General features: G+C 42.5%; 1 protein-coding gene across 1 annotated transcript in view; it reads right to left on the bottom strand.

Moving 5' to 3' along the window:
- Nucleotides 1-16,088: 16,088 nt before the first annotated feature.
- The window catches only part of Pla2r1 (phospholipase A2 receptor 1), a 120,332-nt gene continuing 115,186 nt past the window's right edge, over nt 16,089-21,234 (bottom strand). Inside the window, exons 27-30 of the mRNA XM_028769271.1 lie at nt 20,640-20,756; nt 19,283-19,459; nt 17,109-17,141; nt 16,089-17,003 (exon numbers count right to left, since the gene is read on the bottom strand). Of these exons, the coding sequence (XP_028625104.1) occupies nt 16,714-17,003; nt 17,109-17,141; nt 19,283-19,459; nt 20,640-20,756 (617 nt within the window). The 3' untranslated portion in view covers nt 16,089-16,713. The remainder of the gene's footprint in view (nt 17,004-17,108; nt 17,142-19,282; nt 19,460-20,639; nt 20,757-21,234) is intronic.

The following is a 21,234-nucleotide window of genomic DNA, read 5'->3' as shown; positions in this document are numbered from 1 at the left end:
GAAAGTGTGTTTAGCTGACAAACCTAATCCACGTCCCTGTGTCTCTACTTGAAGTGTCAGGGAATATGGACATGGAACTCAACTCTGAGACTCAGATCATAGAGTGACAGTTGTGTCATACAGATGAATAGAAAACCCCCATTTCATCCCATTCCATTTCTGATGTTAAGGATTGAACTCAGAGTCTTGTGAATACTACATAATCTGTCTACCACTGAGCTGCACCCCCAAGTCATATAAATGTCTATTCTAACACCCAGTGTGTGTGTGTGTGTGTGTGTGTGTGTGTGTGTGTGTGTGTGTGTGAGAGAGAGAGAGAGAGAGAGAGAGAGAGAGAGAGAATGTTTAGATAAGTGTTCATTGTCTCCTTGTCCTTCAGGACTCAGCCATGTCCTTGAAGCCCTGAAGCTACAAGCATTTGTTTTCTGCTCCAAACTCCCATAACAATGTGCATCTTGTTTGGTCTTATTAAATCATCACTTGTTTGTATTGATATTTGCAGCTTAAAATATTAAAGCGCTAACACATTTAAGGCTGAATGAACATCAGCCGTCATTTAATCTAATGGGCCCTGGCTCATCAACTCCCAGAAATCATGAGACCTTTCCTGTTCATGTCTGTGCACGCCACAGCTTCCAGCGTAATATCTGCCTGTGATAATATCTCACATCAGCTAAACCAAATCAAGGAACCCCTCCAGGATTTTTGTGTCCCCATGCCCTTCTCCCACACAGCCATCCCTCCACCTATCTCTCTTTTTAAATTAGACATTCCTCCTGCACTGGCTAGGATCAGATTTCACTCTTTCATCTAGAACTTTCAGTTGCCTTTGCCTGCACACTGGTCTGAAATACAGTCAAATGGCCATTTGTCATGGACAACCTTACTTGTGGATTCTTGTACCTACCTCCACACTCTAAAATGACCTATATTTCAGCTCAATTGAACATAATGATGGGTTGTAATATGACATTTCAAGTACATAATGTATTGTCATCATATTTGTGTCTCCCCCCCATAACTTTATCTCTTGTCTCTTCCCTGCCCCCATCCCACTGCCCTCCAGCTTTCCAATAATTTCTTCTTTGTGATGGCCTTATTTGTTAGCTGGTTATCTAGGAGGCAGGCCTCTGGCTATTCATAGGTCTGTAGACTTGCCGGAGGGCCAGAGCATCAGGCTGTGAGAGTGAACCCCGGCAGGCTGTAGTTATGACACAGGCAAAACATGTGGGTACATTACCACTGAGGAAAATGCCTCTTCCTCACACCAACACTAACTGCATTTTTATCCTCAGGGGAGAGTAGCCTCATGGTCCATATTCCTTCCCTGACCGTATCCACAGGCTCAATCTCATGCATGCCTCCTCCACTCACAGATGCTGAGAGTTCAGGATCCCACTCTACAAGGCTCCATTCTCATCCAGTTCCTGTAGTCTTCCCACCTCCACTTCCGCAATGTTCCCTGAGTCTTTCCAGCATTGATATAGATGTCTCACTTTGGGTTCAGCATTCAACAGTCATCTTAATTCTTAGCACCTAACCACCTGATAACTGCTGCCCACTTAGAAAACAAGCCTCTCTCACCACAGAAGACAGCAGTATTAATCTACGTGGGCACCAAACAATATTTAGAAGGCAAGTTTGAGAAGCACGTTTCTCCCAGTTAGTAAAACAATAGCAGTGGATTCCATACTTATGGCATATGACTCCCCTAGCCATAGGCTTTTGACTAGGTTTACAGTAGCAGAAATGAGTCTCTTCCTGTGGAGTGGGCCTCAGATCCAATCGGAAAACTATGCCATGATTGCACAGTGTGCCCCTGTTGCTTGGATAGTCAGTGTTATCATACATAACACACAGATGAGCATGGCTATTCATCCAAGCGTCCCCTGCGGCCTGTATAGCAGCTTCCAACAGTAGGAGGTAGGAGGAAGCTCCCAGCTCAGTTACAGCTTCACTTGTCTTATTTCAGTGACTTAGATGTGAGGTGTCTTCAGCAGTAAAGTTTTACCATCCAATGCTAGCAGGCAAACAAGAACACTGGCAGTAGCTTGTATTATTTTTTGGGGGGGGCTTCTGGAGCTTTCCTGAACAACCACCCAGCCCTGTCCTCCACATTTCAAAAAGGGTAGTTGAAGTACAGACCATGTCGTCACCTCACTCAGCCTCTCTACCATTTTCTTAAAGTCTTTTACTTTTACTTTCTCATCCTTGGACTGACTGGTGGGCCATGACTTCAGCTGCTATTAGTGAACCATCCTTTGCTACATCCTCCTGGGCATCCAAATTCTGTTTGATATAGTGATCATGTGACCACACCTTTCTCCTCTTCTATGAGACTGAAGTATGGATTTCTTTGCTGCCTTTCTTCCCCTTGCCTTAGTGGATATTTGTCAACTTCCTGACCTGTCTCTGTTTGAGGAAGTAGTGGGAAGATAGGCAGAATCTGTCGGGGTATGGATGGAGGCTGTGACTTCTCTCTCCTCCTCTCTCTTCCTTCTCCCTCTTATTCTCTGTCTCCCTTTCCCTCTTCCCTCCCCTCCCCTCCCCTCCTCTCCCCTCCTGTCCTCTTTCCTCCCCTCCCCCCCCCTCCCCTCCTCTCCCCTCCTCTGCTCTCATTTTCTTCTACTCCTCTCCTCTTCTTGCTAAAGTACTAGACTCCAACTGGTATCCCACCCGCCAAGACTCTCGAGTGGGACAACCAGAAATCTCTGGAGGAAGATGAAACAAGAGCTCGAGCAGATAGTGTAACGTCAGCCCTAATGTGCCCATCCCCTGCAGCCTTCACAGACGTGATGGTCTCGTCAAACCATTCCTGTGGGCTTCTTGAGCTTGTCCTTGCTCACAGCTGCCTTCGTCTTCATCATCTTCATCCCCCCCCCCATTTTCTAATCTCTTCTCTAGTGTTTACTTCTGTCCTCTCAAATCCCTTTTTTCCCAGGGGTGAGAGAGCTTGGGTTGGAGGCTGTGGTTTGCTCCTAAGAGAAGTGGCCAGCACATTTTCTTTTCTTTCTTGCTCCTAAGTGAAGGTTTTCTGGATGTTCTTCTCTTGCCTGCCTGCCTGCCTACACCTGTACTCTTTCCTTTGGAAAATTCACTTATTTCCCAGGTATGAGTCATCCCCTTGTGACCATTTCTCCTGGCCTTTGTTACATTTCCCCTTCTCTCTTAGGACTGCTTTAATCTCCCGTTATCAAGTGTATATCCCCAGGATGAGATCCTGGTATCAAAATTAGCAAGACTAACCCGGATACGTTAACTCGTGTCCTGGTAACCACTCTTTCTCTCTTCCTGCCGGGACAGTCTTCACATAAAATTTCAACCTCCTCTATCCCTTACATCCCTGGCCAAATAAATAGCCCTAAGTTCTGTTTATTTTTCCTGCCCTGTAACTCATAACACTTCCTTTTCCTCATACTGTTAGTACTTTGTTCTTGTCTGACCAACTGCCATATGTCTCCTGTCCCTAGCTGTTTACGGAATGAACTTGATTAGAATACATAGCATCTCACCTGCCCTTTCCTGTAGCTGTAGCCCTGGGTTAATGTAGAAACTCTCCCATGTGACCACTCACAGTCCATTCTTAACTAGTCGCTTATCCTATGTGTAGGGTTTAAAACCACTGCATGATCTCTTATGGTGTCCTGTGCTTCCTCATCTTCATACCCCTGCTCTGGATATTTTCATTAGATGAGGTGTCTTTCACTCTAGTTAAACCCAAGTAACAACTTGGTGCCACTTCCTCTGTAAGGTTCACCTTGTCCCCTTGGAAAGGGCTGGTCAACCTTCAGTATATACAAGGATCACGTGGGCACTCTGATGGAATGCAGATTCTGGCTCAGTCATTCTCAGTGATGATCTGAGAATCTTCCTCACAAGGTCTCAAATGACAGGGCAGGTTTCTTGGATTAAGAGCAGTGGTTCTCTCAACCTGAGGGTCTTGATCCTTTTGGTGGTTGGATAACCCTTTCACAAGAGTCACATAAAAGATATCCTGTATATCAAATACTTACATTATGATTCATTACAGTAGCAAAATTACAGTTATGAAATGACAATATGAGGAACCGTATCAAAGGGGCCATAGCATTAGGAAGGTTGAGAACCACCGCCCTAAAAAGAAACACAATCTTATTCTAAAGCACAGGGCAAGAGCTCCCCCCCCACACGCAACAGCATTTGCCATAGAGTCCCAGCTTTCTTAGAACTTGCTATGTGTACAAGACTTTAAATTTGCATCAATCTTCCTGCCTCTGTTTCCTGAGTGATGGTGACATAGGTGTGCACCTCCATTGCCAGCCACCAGGCTGAGTCTTTATATTATTCACATACAATATGCTACAATTTCACTAACATTTCACTAACAGGGGTTGACTTTGATGAATAAAACCAGTGATGAAGAATTTATTTTAATTAAAGTGAATATGATTCTAATGTCACCTTTTAAATTCTGCTCTAGGGTTATTCATCCATCTCAGTTCAACCACATTTTCCATGGATGAACTTAGAGGAGACAGGATACAGTACCTGGGATCTGCTGCATGTGAGGACGACACAACACGTCTGAGACAATGCTGACAGAATTGTATGACCAGAGCTCTGAGTTGCACAAAAAGGGGCCCTTTCCAGTTCCAACAGAAAAAGAATTTGTAAACGTATATTACAGAACTAACTCACCATGATTAGAAGGAATGCTGTAGTCCTGCAATCCCGGCCCCTCAGTTTGGGCCAGCCTGTGTGCCTTCCTCTGCCGCCCTTACAGAATGGATTCTGTGCAGGGCTGACATCTTTGGGTTGGTGTTAATTATCAGTGTGAAGCAAACCTCCACAAAGACGGTGGCTTAAAACACCAACAAGAAACTTTATTTCTTCAGCTCCCTAGTATGTACGTTTTCAAACAAACCGAAGCAGGCCCCTCCTATGCCTGCCCCCTTTCCCAGTAACTGTGCGCTTCCTTGTCACGGGCAGAGGGGTGGGGGGTGCGGCAGGGGGGGAGAGAACCAGGGAACCAGTAACAGGTGGTCAAGGAGTCGTCGAGTGACAAACAGAAGCAAACACAAGAGGGTGCTTAATTTGAGTGTAATTCATAAACGCAAGCATCAGACTTTTAAACAAAAAATGAGGAAGTTGATCATCATACAATAGCCAAAATCAGTTGGGCCACACATGGCCAATTTCAGCATCAAACAAAAAATAACTTTTCATAAGACCTGTCAGGAGTCAGACAGTGATTTCACAAAAATGATATCAGTATTGTCTGAGGTTCGTGTATTCTTAGCCTTTGGTTCTGACAACCCATTGCCTAACAAACCAACATCCAGCCTTTGAATAGTGTCCCTTAAAGCTTGTCTCTCCAGCTAATTTAAAGTTTGCTAAAGAACTTCTGGCTCATTAACCTCCAACCATCTATTGGCTTGCCCAGTATGTACTCCTGCACATGGTACCAAAACTGTTGCTGTCTTAGACACCTGTAATGGATATTCCTAACGAACTCATCTGAACTCTGTACTTTCTGTTTTCCTTTTAGCTGCTTCATAAAAACCCTCACCTTTTCTAAACTTTCCAACACTATTTCCTAGTACTATAATCCATAGCCTCTTACATAGCCAACTCTGGAGTGTCCAATCTGATAAACCCTTCAGTCATACCCTGTTCTCCAAACTGAATATTTCCAAAAAATATTAGTAATGCAAAAGCTATGGCACAGAACCCTCCCCCGGTAGTAGCAAGAACAAATCTGAAACACATCCTTTTTCAGGGGCCGCCAGGGCTCTCCAGGAGACAGGCTTTCCGTTGAAGCACTCGCCTCAGGAGTCAGTATCCAAGGTTTACTCCTGTCACACTGACTTCACTGGAGGTGTGGTGACACTTCCTTACATTTAGCAATTTCTCCTCAGCTTCTCTCACCTTGAAGTAGCAGGTGATATTTGTTTTCTGATCATTTTGCCAGAAAAAGACCCCTCATATGATCTTTAGCTGACAGCTCTCATCAATGACATAGTGGTGGCGGTAGACATCTCCAAGGTTGAGCAGTGAGTGTTCTTACTGTGGGGAAGTAAGGCTGCATTTAGCTGTGCTTGTGTGTATTTAAGGATGAGAGAGAACCAGGTTTTAAAAAAGAAAAAGATGATCAAAGTCGCATTTATGCCAACTGCATAGACAGCAGTCTAAGTAGTTTGAGTTCTTGTGTGTAAATAATCTCCCAAGAACATTGTTTTTATTGTTGACATTTTCCTGATGATTTCTGAGACACTGAAAAGTCAATCTGTTCCTTTGAGTGCTTTTGTGAATCTAACAGCATAATAAAAAGTTTCTTTCAGAAGGTGCAGAGAGTTTTAGAACACAGTGGGGGGGGGGAGAAAAACTAAAGTTAGGTGAGAAAAGAATTTTTTCCCGTCTAACATTTGATGCTTCTTATTTTTTATTTTTTGTCGTTGAGGGATTTCCTTCAGGAAAGGCCTACAGTGTGTGGTGTGATTGACAGTAATTCCAGCAGCCCTAAGCACTAGCTGAGAGCTTGGGGCAAACTCTTGGCCTGCCTGGTGTCCCCTTCTGAAGTAAATGCCAGGTCGCCTTCCCCTTCCCCGGCACGGTTTCATCCCACAGTCTTAGACATGGCTGACATTTTTAGAATAGTCCAGCTCAGTGCTTGTCTCTCCTTTGTTTCTCCAGCCACTCTGTTTACCTCCAACACTCACAGAATCTTTTGTCACCAAACTCTGATTCAAGTGACCTTTTTGAGGGGGGGGGAGGAAGGAAGAGGGAGGCCTATAAGGGTTTTTTGGAAGCCTTGCTCTGAATTCATTCTTCTGCTTCAGTGTAATGTTGGTATTTGATCAAACATAAAAAGCTTGAAGCTTTAATGTCCTGCTGACACCAGTGTCAACAAAGCACCGAAGCGGAAGGTTTTTGGCAGCTGATTAGAGAGAGATTTTATGTCACTAGGTTTAAGACTAAGGATACCTTTTAGTGGCTCATTCTCAAGGATAAACTACATCATACAGTATAAATCAAATTCAAGAGCTTTATTAAAGGGCCCTTGATAATTTGGCAATATATTACCACTCAGTTTTGGAAAGGCGATAAATGACTGCATTTTATAGTGTAATCTAAAATAATAATATGGATTACAGTTGTGTTCAGTCATGAAAGTATAATTTAACAGTTTGAGTTGATAATAACCTTTTCCTCCCTAGACGGTGTCCACTCTTATTTCAGTTCAAATATGGGTTACTGGGGGATGATTTGTCATGCTTGCATTTGGAGTCCAGTAGGGCTGAACATGTGTTTAATTGGAATTTTTTATGTTGTGTTGGAAAAGCTTCATACAAAAAAAAAAAAAAATACATCCTCCTAGAGAATTCAGTCTCCTAAATAGTAACCATTCCAACATCCAAAGTGGCGCCCACACTTGTCCTTAGGGCTCCCCGGGAGAACTTGCTCACTGGGAGTGGTAGTTGAAAACAGCTTAGTAAAGGTGTGAGGTTAAAGTTCAGCTCCATCTCCAGGCATTGGGAGAACTTTCCCCATCCCAGGCCTGGATAAACTTGTGGAGTTGGTAGTCTTGGACCAGTCTGGGATTCCTGTGGTGCAGACAAGTGATAGGCAGGAGACCTAGAACAAAATGTGGCCTCTACAGGGCTGCAGAAGGTGAGACAGGATTCAGGGGACCCACAGACCCAGCTTTGCTTCCCTGGCTCCATCACTAATTCTTATTTCCTAGCCGCCATTGGGCTGGACCTAGCTGAAGTTACAGGACTGTATGTATGAACATGGCTGAGTGTAGTAGGATTCTGAAGTATTGTCACTCTTTCTCATGAAAGTATTCCTAAGAATGCTTTAAGTGCTAGAACTACCCTGGGTATCTCAGTCTCTGATCACTTAGATGACACATACATTCCTAAGGTAAACTGGTCTCTGAACCTGCCCCCTCGCTCCTATACAGTGTGACCCTTGAGCTAAAGGTTAACTGCATAACCATGTAACTTTTATCTCTCCACCTCTGTAAACAATGCCTGCTTGTTGTAAATGTCCAGAGCTGCCTTTCTGTATGTGTCACAATTGCATTTTGACCTTAAAAACTCAAACCAACTGGAGGTCAAGGCTGCTTCCTACTAATCTGCTCAGGACAGTCCCACTGCCTGTTAATGAAGACCCCATTTGACTTATTTGGGTTGGTTGGAGTCTTTCTATATAGGTACCCCAAAACAAAAGCACGAATGTGGAAGGGTGGTGTGTAGATTTGGAGGGAAACAAACCATCTCACAAAAGGCTAGGAAGGACAAATTTAACAACTGTAATGCTTAAAAAAATCTTCATTTATATCTGTTATAAATGTGACCAATTAGGATCAAACTTCATTTCTTTTTTTTTTAAAATTGGGTATTTTCTTTATTTACATTTCAAATGTTATCCCCTTTCCTGGTTCCTCCCCCTTGAAAACCCCTATCCCATTCCCCTCCCCCTACTTCTATGAGGGTGTTCCTCCACCCACCTACCCACTCCTGCCTCCCCACCCTGGCATTCACCTACACTGGGGCAGCGAGCCTACACAGGACCAAGGGCCTTTTCTCCCATTGATGCCCAACAAGGCCATCCTCTGCTACATATGCGGCTGGAGCCATGGATTCCTTCATGTGTGCTCTTTGGTTGAGGGTTTAGTCCCTGGGAGCTCTGAGGGGTTTGGTTGGTTGATAGTGTTCTTTCTACAGACTTGATTTCTAGTTGCCACGTTCTGCTTTCCTCTCTACAAGTAAAAAGCACTCCTTTAAAGTTCTCCGTTCCCCAAGGTTGGGTAACTTTCAGAGCCGATCATCTTGCATTGTAGTCAAGATGGAATGCAGCCTCACCTGCCTTTCTTGGAATGGATCAGTTTCTAGGAGCACAGACCAAAATAGAAATGGGTATGTCTCACTACTGTGCCAACTAAACTCAGAGAAAGGTTTATCACGGACAAGATTCACTCTGGGGTTCCCATCCCACCTCCCTGCTCCTCCTTGTTTAACACCCTAATTTCAGAGCTTTCCCGGGCACTCCCTCCCTATTCCAAATGTCAGCTGGGATTCCAAAGCAAAACTGCAACAGTCTTACCTCCCTGGGTGTTCGAAGTAAGTAAGGAGACTGTTTGCCCTTCTCTGACTTCCTGGTCAAATAACAAGTTCTCTTTGACTGAACGTGGTCCACGTGACTCCAGCTGACTTCACCTTTCCACTCTGTGCTCTGGACATCAGTCATCCTGCGGGCAACATGTGCTAACGATAAGCGCTCAGGATTGGAATCATGAACCATATTGGATTCCAACCCTGCCATGTGTCTAGCTGCATATCACCTATGACACAGAGTGTTTCTGTCTTACTTTTGTCATCTGTAAGATGATGTTCCCAACAGGTTTGTGATCTTTTAAATAGTATCTTGAAGTGGTTAGGATGAGAACAAGCCATCCGTTAGGAAGCCTCGATGATTTTCCAGGAAAGAAGACAGGGTAGGGGCAGGCTTGACCCCAAAGATTGCCATTGGTCTCAGGGATTGCTTCCTGTGTCACAGAAACAGACTGTTTTCTGGGACAAGGGAGTATAATACCTTGGCTGACTTTAGTTTAGCAGCCGCAGTCACAGAGGTAGATATACTAAAATCAGGGTGTGACGGCTATGCCAGTTAAGTGATCTTGGCTGTTCTGAAGTCACAGCACTGGGATCTAGATCTCCTTTCCGATGAGACCATAATGCCTATACCTCTCTTTTATAGCACTGTGACAGCGCTACCACAGCCCCAACAGAGCCAGCTATACTCAAGACCGAGGAAGACACCATGAATGTCAACTGTACTGACAGATACCTAGGAATCTAAGATGAGGGCTGGGGAGATGGCTCTCAGTTGGTAAAGTCTTGCAAACATGAAGACCTGAGTTCGATTCCCAGAACCTGTGCAAAAATAAAATAATGAAAATGAAATGGGAGGAAAGTATGGTGGTTTACTCTTATAATCCCAGAGCTGGGGAGAAGCAAACAGAAGGATCTCCGATTCTCTCTGGCCTGGCAGCCTAGACCACTAAGCATCCCTGTCAGAAAAGAAAAAAACAACGACTGAGGAGAGGCTAAGCTTGAGCCCTGGCGTCCACAGGCATGTGTGCACATGCACAGCCTCCCCCCCCACAAAGACATTTAAGACTAGAATATTACATAATCAATACCTCTGTGTAAGCCGGGTGAAATTTAATTGCAACCATAAGCCTTTTCGAGCTTTTGTTGTTGGCTTGTGTTTTAGCAAAGATAATCACTTTTCTAGGATGCTAAGAATTAAAGTCTGGGAGATCACATGTTTTCTCGGTATTAGGCAAACCCATCCTCAGGATGGAGTTCTAACTAGTGACTCTAGTGGGCAAGAAAATAGAACAAATGAAGTCATTATGCTCACGGCAGAAGAAGAGCCTAATAAATCATCCATCTCACCAGAGGATGTTCTTATAGAATTGAAATCTGAAATGTCGCAGAGAGCCTGGCCTTCAGAAGCTCTGGTACCATGCCTCAGGCTGCCGAGGATGCCCTGTCTGGGCCTGCTTCCTCTGAGATCCCATCTGCTTCATCAGCATATTCTCTCTTCCCAGAGAGGTTTCAAGTTATCATCTGGACAGGTAGCTTGGAGCTGTCTCCGTCTTCTGGCTTGTTTACATTCCAAGCCAAGTCTTCTCCCTGTATCTAGAGGAAAACCTCAGGCTCTACGGAACTCCAGAAGCTAAGGACTTAACTACCCTATTCACTCAGCCAAGGCTTCGGTGCAACAAGGTGCGGCCCAGCTGCTGTGCCTACTGATTCTTTCCCGTCTTTAATACCAGCTACTTTGTTTGTTCACCAACCTACTTATGCCAGATGTACCAGGTTCTTGGTACATTACATATGATTTATTCCTAAATGTAAGATGGGGCTATAGGAGTTCTTTTATAAAAACTAAACCAAGAGCTTTGTGAAGCACTAAAAATATGAATATCTAAATTCTGGTTATTGAGAGAGAGAATCTCTGATATGGGAGAAAACTGCAGAGATTTAAAGGATATGCTCAAACAGGTCCATGGGCATCAGTAAATATTTACCTGCTAGTGACAGTGAAGCAGATGATTATGGACAAAACCTGATTAGACCAACTACAAAGAATAGTATTGACTTTGTCCTTACATCAAAAGATGGGTGAACACAGCTCCGTGTGTTCTAATATAGAAAATACAAGTATAAGCTAAGAGTGTATCTACCAATGTTCACGACCCCCCCTTCTTACAACTGATTTTAAAAAAAAGTTCTTCGAGGTCCCGAGTCAGGTATCGCTGCATCATATGCAGTGTAATAACACATGGGAAAAGTTCAGTGGCTGCCCTCCATAAAACTCCACGTGGGAGCAGAAACAAGCTATAATTAGTCTGTATTGTTCATTTACCATTAACATGCTGTTGCAGGCTATCTTCTTCCTCTCTATGCCTTCTGTTCCTAATCTTCTTTGGGGAGGTTTAGTTTAAGATACACTATCAGTGCCAGGGAGCTTCTACTGTCGGCCCCATTTCCGCAAAGCTTTCAGATCCCTCTCTACAGTCGGAGGCAATAGCTTCTCCATCCCATAAACTCCTAGTCGGTGTGTGAAGACTGGGAGTTTTGTTGTTCCTTTTGAGGAACTCCAGAATGGAATGAGAGCCAGATCAGAGGCATCTTGCCTAAGCACTCCCTGTGGGGGTGGCTTGAGTAAACACTACCTATCAAGGCTTGCTCCAAGGCCAGCCAGTTTCTCCCCAGGCTCAGTCGAAGCCTGGCTTTCACATCTGGAGCTCACTTCGGCCTTACTCCACTTCTGTGAGACTTGCCTTGTTTTTCTTTCTGTTCCACAGATCCCCTGGCAGGTTCCAGGGTCGACTGGGAAAGAGGGCTAATCATTAATTAAGCATTAACTAATTGATTAATTAACTAAGATAGCTAATCATATCTATGATTTAGATTTTCAGCTCCCATGAAGCCCTACCCACAAGAAGTTAAAGTTCAAACAGCCACTGGGGACGTGCCCTCTTGCGGTGGGAGGAGGGGAGGAGCTCCAGGCAAGGCACAAACCACCATGTGGAAACAATGATAAAGCTGTAATTCAGGGGTCGGGAAGAAGCAAGAGGAAACAAAAATGATTCTTGAACTGGTTGTCATATTAACTTTAAGATTTATATATTTAAAAATATCCAGGAACGCAAACAGTGAACCAAATGTAAATAAGAGACTTAACGGGAACGGTGGCACTTATTAATTTTGAAACTCAGTGTTCATTAATAGGAAGCATTAGAAGTGACATAGATTGGGATACTTTTCCAAAAGCGATATTGGTATTCATTGCTTTTCATCAATTCAGGAAACGGATGGTGATATTTTAGATGCATTAAATCTGGTCCATCACGCTCACTTCATGGCGGGAAGTAAAACAGCACTTGAGTGATTTTTTTTCCCTTAATTTGTTCTAAATTACAGCAAAGTGCCCTGCAAGAAGCAAGCGCTCGTGTTAATTAACTCAGAGTAGAGAAGGTCACTGGCATACATGGGGCTCAATTTCTGGCTTTAGTGAGACACTCTCTTCTGCAGTTAGGATCCTCATCGGGGATTAGAGATATGTGCAGATTTTCACTTCTTTACCCAGCACTTCACGTTTGGACACTTTTCTTGGCTCTGTTTTAAAAAACACTGAAGATGTATTAGCAATAATGAGACAGACCTATGAAATGAAACGCACGGTCTATGTATTTATTTACAGTTATGCCTACAATATTGGCACTTTCTTTGAGCCTGAATCTTTTGAGCTGAATTTGTAAAACCACATACAAATGGCTTGATTGTGCTTCACAACATAAAGAATTAACAAGACTGAATTTCAGTTGTCTTATGTTGAGCTGTAAGATCAAACATGAAATTGTAAATGCAATGCAGTCTTGTAAACCGCCCTCCAGGACACTCAGAATTCCACTGTGGTTAAAGACAGCTATCAGCTGCTGAGTCTGTAGTTCTAAAGCACACAGAACTTTTAAAGACTCTAATTTCCAGTTACCCTTAGTTTCTTAGAACGTGTGCTGTTATATTATAGTATATGTTGATGATGTTGGTCATACAACACATGGCATGATACTGAAATTGTTCATGTGAGTTAATATTTGAATGTTAGACATGACGAGAAATCCAGATCCACTTGCCTCTTCTGATCCACTTGCCTCTTCTGATCCGCTCCAGTATCAACTGTGAATCACTGTAAAAGATGACTTTATATGGATTTAGCCACAATGTAAAGGTAATTATATATATCAGTTCTTTGGTTGTGTTCTGGATATCCAGATGTTAACCATATATTAATTTGGCCGTTTTAAAGAGGTGAAGAGACTTCAAGACTAAACATTCACCTAAAGAGACCGTTCAGAGACCATTCAGGTGTGGATCTTTCAATGATAATAATCAGAGATTGAACTTGAGTAAAAGCCCTCTTTTTTTTTTTTTTTTTTTTTGAGACAGGGTTTCTCTGTATAACCCTGGCTGTCCTGGAACTCACTCTGTAGACCAGGCTGGCCTCGAACTCAGAAATCTGCCTGTCTCTGCCTCCCAAGTGCTGGGATTAAAGGCGTGTGCCACAACTGCCCGGCAGGTAATAGTTCTTAGAATGGAAAGAACACAAGACTTTCCAATCCTTGGGAGTCTCTAAAGATATTCAGGTCAGTCACAGGGAAAAAAACCTTAAATATAGATATATTTTTAGTTTTTAGCAGTCCCAAGGTTCAGTAAATTTTTGATCAACCCAGGGTCAAAGACCCTTCAGCAAAATAATATATTTTAAAGGGGTGACTAGTAATCACAAATGAGTTTTTAATCCTACTACCTTTAAGTATATTTATGCTGTAGCTATGAAATTAAGTTATGGGGGCTTTTCTAGAGAGCTTAGGTTCAAGTCCCAGCACCCACATGACCACCAAGTGCCTCTAACTCCAGTTCCAGGGTATCTGGTATCTTTATACAGAGACATACACACAGGCAAAACACCAATTCACAGTAAATAAATAAATAAGAAATTAAGTTCTGGTTAAAAGTAAATGTGCATTCCACTCTTAACCAAGAAGCTATTTATAATTGATAGCTCCTGGGAAAAGGGAAATCAATTTTCCCCAGTGGAGTAATACTGGGCATATCAACCAGTTGGCCAACACAAAATGAATGTCAAGTGTTGTTTTATGTGTGTGATTTTTGTCTTGCTTAGTTTTTTTTTTTTGTCTTACTATTTTGTTTAATTTTGCTGTTGAGGTAGAGAGAATAAGAAGTTGAGAGGGGAAGGAGATGGGAGAGATTTGGAAGGAGAAAGAATATGATCAAGATACACTGTATGAAAAACATTTTTAAATTAATGAAAGAAGAAAATCAGATCTGTAAAAAGGATTTTAAAGGCTTCATATGTGAAAAAAGCAAGGCCCTTAGTACTATTTATTTCTGAAATTTTAGCAATGAGAAGGAGTACACAGTCTGTTCATGGGGACAGGCTGCAGGTAAGGCTCAATACCAGATCTCAAAATAGAGCCTTGACAAGTCAACTCATCTCTTCCAGCAAAACCACGGTTGCAATGACATGCTTTCGTCAAATGGTTATGTGTGACTCTACACTCTTACTGGGAGGCTAATCGATCACAGCTTCACCAAATCCACCATAATGAAAGGAATTTTTAATTTCCCTTGATAGACTTTTAAATTGAGTTTCTATACCATTGGGTTAGTTCAAACCAATCATTCTTTTGAGTCATAATTATACAACTGCCACATAATATAATGTTCTTTTAAAAGTTAAGTCCTACGACTTGGAAAAAAAATGAGAGTTGAATGTCCCAGCGTGTCAGCTACACAACAGTAGCAGCAAAGAGTTGTGACTGGGAGCTGTGTTCATTGTAACAGTCCACAGGGACTCCAGACTTCAGGTTGTACTGCTAACGATCCCAGTTTGCTATGTAGAACACATTCATACTTTTTCTCAGAGCACCCCCTTGTGACTAGTGGCTGGTAGCACCAGCGCCGTGGATTGTACTGGCTGAAATGCACACTGAGGCAAGCCCCGAGAGTGCCCGTGTTTATCACAGGGACCACTCTTAATTTTCATAGTCATCTCCTGTCATCTGTGCATAGATTGCTTTCCTGGAATAACATGTCATGAGCATAGAAACCACCCTGACTTGCTCACCCCAGGACTGATGCTAGAACAGAAAATCTGTCTTCATAGGACACTCAGTAAACACTTATGATAAGTAACCTCTCAATGTTGATTATGGAGACACTTTTATTTATCATAAATAAATGAAGGAATATCAAATCTGTGACTTTTTTAATATTCAGAAAATATGCCTTAAATTTTTAATTTGCATGTGTGTGCACATATATGTGTGTGGGCATACATACGCCAGAGGCTGATATTAGGTGTCTTTTTCTATGCTACTTTTTGAGACTGTCTGTCACTGAACCTGAAATTCATCAACTTGGCTAGAATGGCTGGTGAAAAAGCTTGAGGGATTCACCTGGTTTTTTCCCATACCCATCCCAGAGCTGGGGTTGCAGATGTGCACCACTGCACCTAGTCTTTATGTGGGTGCTGGGGATTTGAACTCAGGTCCTTAAGATGGTGCAGTGGATACTTTACCAACCGAACTGTCTCCAAGCCCCAAATATCATACTCCTAATCGTTATTAACAAACCAATGGCATCAACTAATCCAAGACAAAAATGAGATGGTCAGAATTTGACAGTTTATTTTAAAACTCTTACTCAAGGGTCATTTTATTTAGTATTTTTTAACATCCTGTCTAGTTTGGTTCTAATGGGAGCATAATTCAGATCTTCATTTTTTTTCCTCTTTAAGTTTGAGTCACATGTATTCTGTAAGTCCTGGTTAGATTATATATTGCCTGGCAGTGGTGGCACACACCTTTAATCCTAGCACTTTGGAGGCAGAGGCAGAGGGTTTGAGGTTAGCCTGGCATACAAAGCAAGTTCCAGGACAGCTAAGATTGTTAAACCATGTCTTGAAAATAAAACAAAACAGAACAGAACAATAACAAAAGGTTATTATATAGTATTTTATAATTTTAGATTTTAGATTTTAACATCTCAATGCATTTCTTTGAGCTTACCTAAAAGATACCTTTAAATCAAAGTAATAACTTAACAAGTGAGGGTTTAATGGCACATTTTAAACCGTGTGGTTGTTTCTGAGAGTGTCTGTCTACTGAGATCTTCATATTTAGGAGAAGGTGGTATTTCTCCCATTTAGCTTGAGAGTCAGATCTAATAAAACTTTATGTCATCCAAAGTATTAGTTGAGAGCCCAGAACCTGAAGTTTAAAATGTAGGATTTTCCCAAACCATGCTATTAAAAAAAAAGGTTGAATTAGAATCAAACAAGCACTGATTCTCAGAAGTACCTTCCTGTCATATTCAGTGTGAAGATACCCCCACTTTCTCTTTAACGTATTGAGTATACTTATATGCTGAATGTATACCAGACTGGCTTGAGAATTCTATTTAATAGTTCTTGTCTTTTAAAATAATAACCAGTGCCGCTTTCCAGAATGGGCCACAGTTAAAGGAAACGAATACATTAAATATCATCTGATTTGGTTAAAATTCAAAATCAGTGTTGAAGATAAATTAAAACAGAGGTGGCAATTCACATTATAACGGCATCTTGTTAAGGGGAAATGTAGACAGGACGCATTTTGTGGCCTCTTTTGCTCTCCATAGCTGGAGCATCTCTATCTTCTTCGTCATTGGTATTCTTCTCAAGCTCAGAAACGAGAATGTTCTCTTCTAAATGTGCTGTGCTGAAGCTGAGCGTAGGATAGTAGGGACCCCTAGACCCTGTGAGTCTCTGGAAGACGATACTGTTCTTCTTGAATATCCAGAAACAAAGCATGAAAATGCCCAGGACTATTATCAACGTCAGTGTTACTGTGACAGGAATGATACTGTGGCTTAGTCCTGGAGGAAGACAAAGAAAGACAGAGAACAGATACTGATACATGCCTGCCATCTATCTTATTAATTCTAAGAAATATCTAAATATTCTTCTCCTTCCAAACCTACCTTTCTCTGGATGCGCTGTTACAGCTGGGATGTCTAAAATAAAAAAGTAAACAAATAAATATTTCTTTAAATTCAGCAAAGTTATGTCATTATTTAAACAAAGCAGGAATCAGACTGTTGCTCATATATCGTGTCTGGTGGCCTGTTTTTATGAATGATGTTTTATTGGCGTTCTGATAGTCATTCATTCATGCATTGTGTGTGTGTGTGTGTGTGTGTGTGTGAGAGAGAGAGAGAGAGAGAGAGAGAGAGAGAGAGAGAGAGAGAGAGAGAGAGCTGCGCTCTTATGCCACGGTGCATCCACCATGGTATGTGTGTATAGGTCAGATGACAAATTGTGGGTTCTTTCCTTCCACCATGTAGGTTCCAGTGTTTGGATCCAGGCTTCGCAGCAAGTGCTTTTACCAGCTGAGACATATTGCCAGACCATGAGTCGTTTATATTGATAAGTATTGGTGTTCATAACACAAGTGCTTTTTTCCCTCCCTCCCTCCCTCCCTCCCTCCCTCCCTCCCTCCCTCCCTCCCTCCCTTCCTCCCTTCATTTCTTCCTTCCTTCTCATTTACTAAAGCCAAAAGATTTCCATATAGTCTCAGCACTAGCACAACAGAAATATATGTAAGACATGCTCCTTACTAACAGGAAGTCATCATTTTGTTGGGCTTTGATGGAGAGTTTGCCCAGCAATAAAAGCCCTGCTTGTCTGTCTGCAACTTCTTTACAGTCAGCACCTTTCACATCTGTGATTCCTGTGAGCCTGGGAAGGAGCACATGGACTCTCCATTCTAAAGTGACACAGTTTCTGTTTTAGGGCGTTTTACTGTAAGAGCATTTCTCATTTAAGAAGACTATCTCAAGCACTAGGCTCTGCACTTTCTGGTCTAGGAAAGGATCCAGAGAGAGCCATGGAGCTGTAGAGGTACCTACAAGGCTAGAGAAGGAGGGTTGCTAAGAATCTGAGGTCAGTCTGGACTTTGTAGTGAGTTCTAGGCTAGGCTGAACAACGGAGTAGATCTACTCCAGAAAGCTACATTAAAAAAGCAAACAAAAGAAAAAGAAATCTGGTCCTCCATGCAGCCCGTTTGGACAGGCACTTTCTCATTTATAGAATGAGTATATTTGAACTGCTCCAGGACCTTGAAAAGTTGCTATACTTTAAAATTGGACACTGATGTGTGGTGTTTCTGATTTGCTCTTGATGCTTTTATGCCAGTGAGAACGTGGGCTCGCTGGTAACCTTTGTCTGCTACAATGTTGCCACTCTTTGGGGTTTCAAGTATCCCAGTTCCCATGGGCAGCTTTTTCTCTTTCTTTGCCAGTCTCTAGTCAGTCTTCTACTTTTCCCCGTGTTTTCAGTCACATCATTCAAATCAGGAATGGTGTCCCTTGCTACTAAGCGATCTCACTGCGGGTGTCTACCCAGAATCTCAGCTCTTTAGCTGAGCACTGGACACAGCCTCATTGGTCAATTTAACCCCCACCATGCGTAGGGTACCCCAGTCTAATGCATTCTCCATGGCTGCTTTTAGGAATGTTGGGCCTTTGGTCTAAAATATCTTTCCTTCTCTGTTCCAGCTCTCTAAACCACGCCCCCCCCCCCCCCCCCACTTCAGAACTCAGAGTCTCATTCTCTGAAACCTTATCCAGGAGCCCAGAGGTACACCAACCTTCCTTCTGGCAAAAAACGAGAATCTAGGAACTGTTTGACTATTATAAACATCAATGGTTCTCACGGTAGGCTAGCTCAGAAGCCTCAGCTGTTGTTTGCAAATGGCTAGAATTTTCTGGTTTCACTTTCTAAAACCAATTTCTATTGCCATAAACTGTATTGCTCAGGATGGACTCAAATATGACCTTCCTGGCATAATCTCCTCACAAGGCAGAATTACACCTACTTATCCACAACAAATGCACCAAACAAACAGACAATGTTTCCTAAGACCAAAGATGACCCTAAACTTTCTCATAGCACAGCCTAGCTTTTTAGTGTAAGCTGCGTGTCTTATGATTAATGATTTTTCTCCCTTCATCTTAGAGGAGCTGAAGTGTTCTGACTTGGGTGACGTAGAACAAGATGATTGTGCCAGAATCTATCTGAAAAGCGCTCTGATATGGCGGGTCAGCATTAACCAGGGAGGAGTCAATATGAAGAATTTCTTTCTCCCTTCACACACCTGCTTCCATTTTACATATGAATCCCTTTTTGTCTTCGCATGGGGTGAACTGCCATATTCCTTCCGGGATCCTCAGGACAACACACGGATGGGGCTTGAGGTGGTCCAGGTCTGGCTTCCGAAGGCCCCAGTTAGACTGGTCTGTGGGTGTGCCGTCAAACCAACTAAAGGTTTTGTCTGTGGAAAAATGCTGACTTATTATGAATTAAGTGCATGATTACCAATCTAAGACTGGGATCAATCCGTAAAGCAGCCCCCAAATGTAAGGAGACACATTTAATTCCATAAGTATATTCATGAACAAAACATCAAAAAGGCTATGTATCCAGCCCGGCAGTGGTGGCATACACCTTTAGTCACAGCAGTTGGGAAACAGAGGCAGGTGGATCTCTATGAGCTCGAGGCCAGCCTGGTCTACAGAGTGGTTTCTAGGACAACCAGGGCTACATAACAAAACCTTGTCTGGGAAAAAAAATTAAAAGGTATGTATTCATTTAAATTGCCTCCTGAGCAACCCTCTAATTTAGATATAGGTATCTTATTTCTCAGTGTCCTGGTTTGAGTTTTAAAACAGTTCACAAATTTTGAACCAATTTAAATAAATCACACAGTAAACAAAATTAATGTATAGAAAATCCCTTGAAATCTTAATATCAACACCATTAACAAGAAGGCTCATTTCCTAAAGCCATTATTATATGGAAAGTGGTTCAGTGGAAAAGTTCAGTCCATATATGGTTAATAAGGGATGTGTGTGTGTGTGTGTGTGTGTGTGTGTGTGTGTGTGTGGTATTCGAAGTGTGTGAAAAGAATTTACAACTAACAATAAAGTGAACTACATGTCAGCTTACTTTTGGTTATCTCCATCAGCTAGAAATTCAGTGTCCAGGATTGAAATACTCCTTGCAAGCATGGGCCCCTTACCCACCCTCCTGCACCACGGTGACACTCGCTCCATACCAACTAAAACATTTTTCTTTACGAGCACTTTCCAATAACATCAGTTACATAAAGAAAAGAATAGTGTGCCTCTGATTACTAACATTGGTTCCTATGAGAATTCAAAAAGCACAGTTGTTCATTGAAATGGCTCCCCCATTCCACTGTGCTTTGTAACAAACACTTGAGAAAGACAATGTGGCTTGCTTTTCCATGACCAAGCCTGGGAACAGAGTTGGAGCAAGCATTTTCAGTGTCCGCATGAAGGTTAACTTGTCATCTGTTTTGTTTGGGAGGGGTGGCTTTAGGGTTCACACTATATTTTCACAGCAAATGTGGTCAAGAGGAGTTCTGTGGCTCCCAGAGGCCTTCAAGACTGTGTATTTATTTGCACCTCCTCTGCACCCACAACACTTACTGTCATTATCAAATTGAGCATTCAACCAAACCATCTGGACAGAAGAACCAAAAGCAAGAAGCTCTTCCAGGAGAAATGAATTTTCAGCCTCATCCTTGATGGTCAAAAGATTAGATCCTGTAAAAGAGACAAGCAGACAACAAGCAAGGTAAATGGGACTCAAAAACGTTTCTGAGCCCTTATTTGTGAAACTCTGGCTTTGAAAACCAATCGTTCCATTACTCAATACACATTTTCCCTTCCTGGTGCTGGGGCTAGAACCCCAGGGCCTTGCCATGCTAGGCAAGAGCTCCACTCTGATCTGGAGCCCCAACTCCCGATTGTTATTGTTAAAAAGTGATTGAGTGGATGAAGAAACAGCTTGGTTACTAAAGTGTCTGCTGCATAAACACAAGGACCTGAGTCTGGCTCCTCAGGATTCAGGTAAAGAGCAGGGGAGGGGAGACAGAGACAGAAGGGTCCAGTAGGGTCGCTGGCCAGGTTCAGAGAGAGACTCTGTCTCAAATATACAGAATGGAGAGTGGTTGAAAAAGACACCTGGTATCAAAACACACACACACACACACACACACACACACACACACACACACACACA

The sequence above is a fragment of the Grammomys surdaster genome, unplaced genomic scaffold, assembly GCF_004785775.1.
Source record: "Grammomys surdaster isolate TR1022 unplaced genomic scaffold, NIH_TR_1.0 191, whole genome shotgun sequence".
Classification (NCBI taxonomy): domain Eukaryota; kingdom Metazoa; phylum Chordata; class Mammalia; order Rodentia; family Muridae; genus Grammomys; species Grammomys surdaster.
Note: the sequence above shows the minus strand (reverse complement) of the source record. Positions and strands in the feature narration are given on the sequence as shown.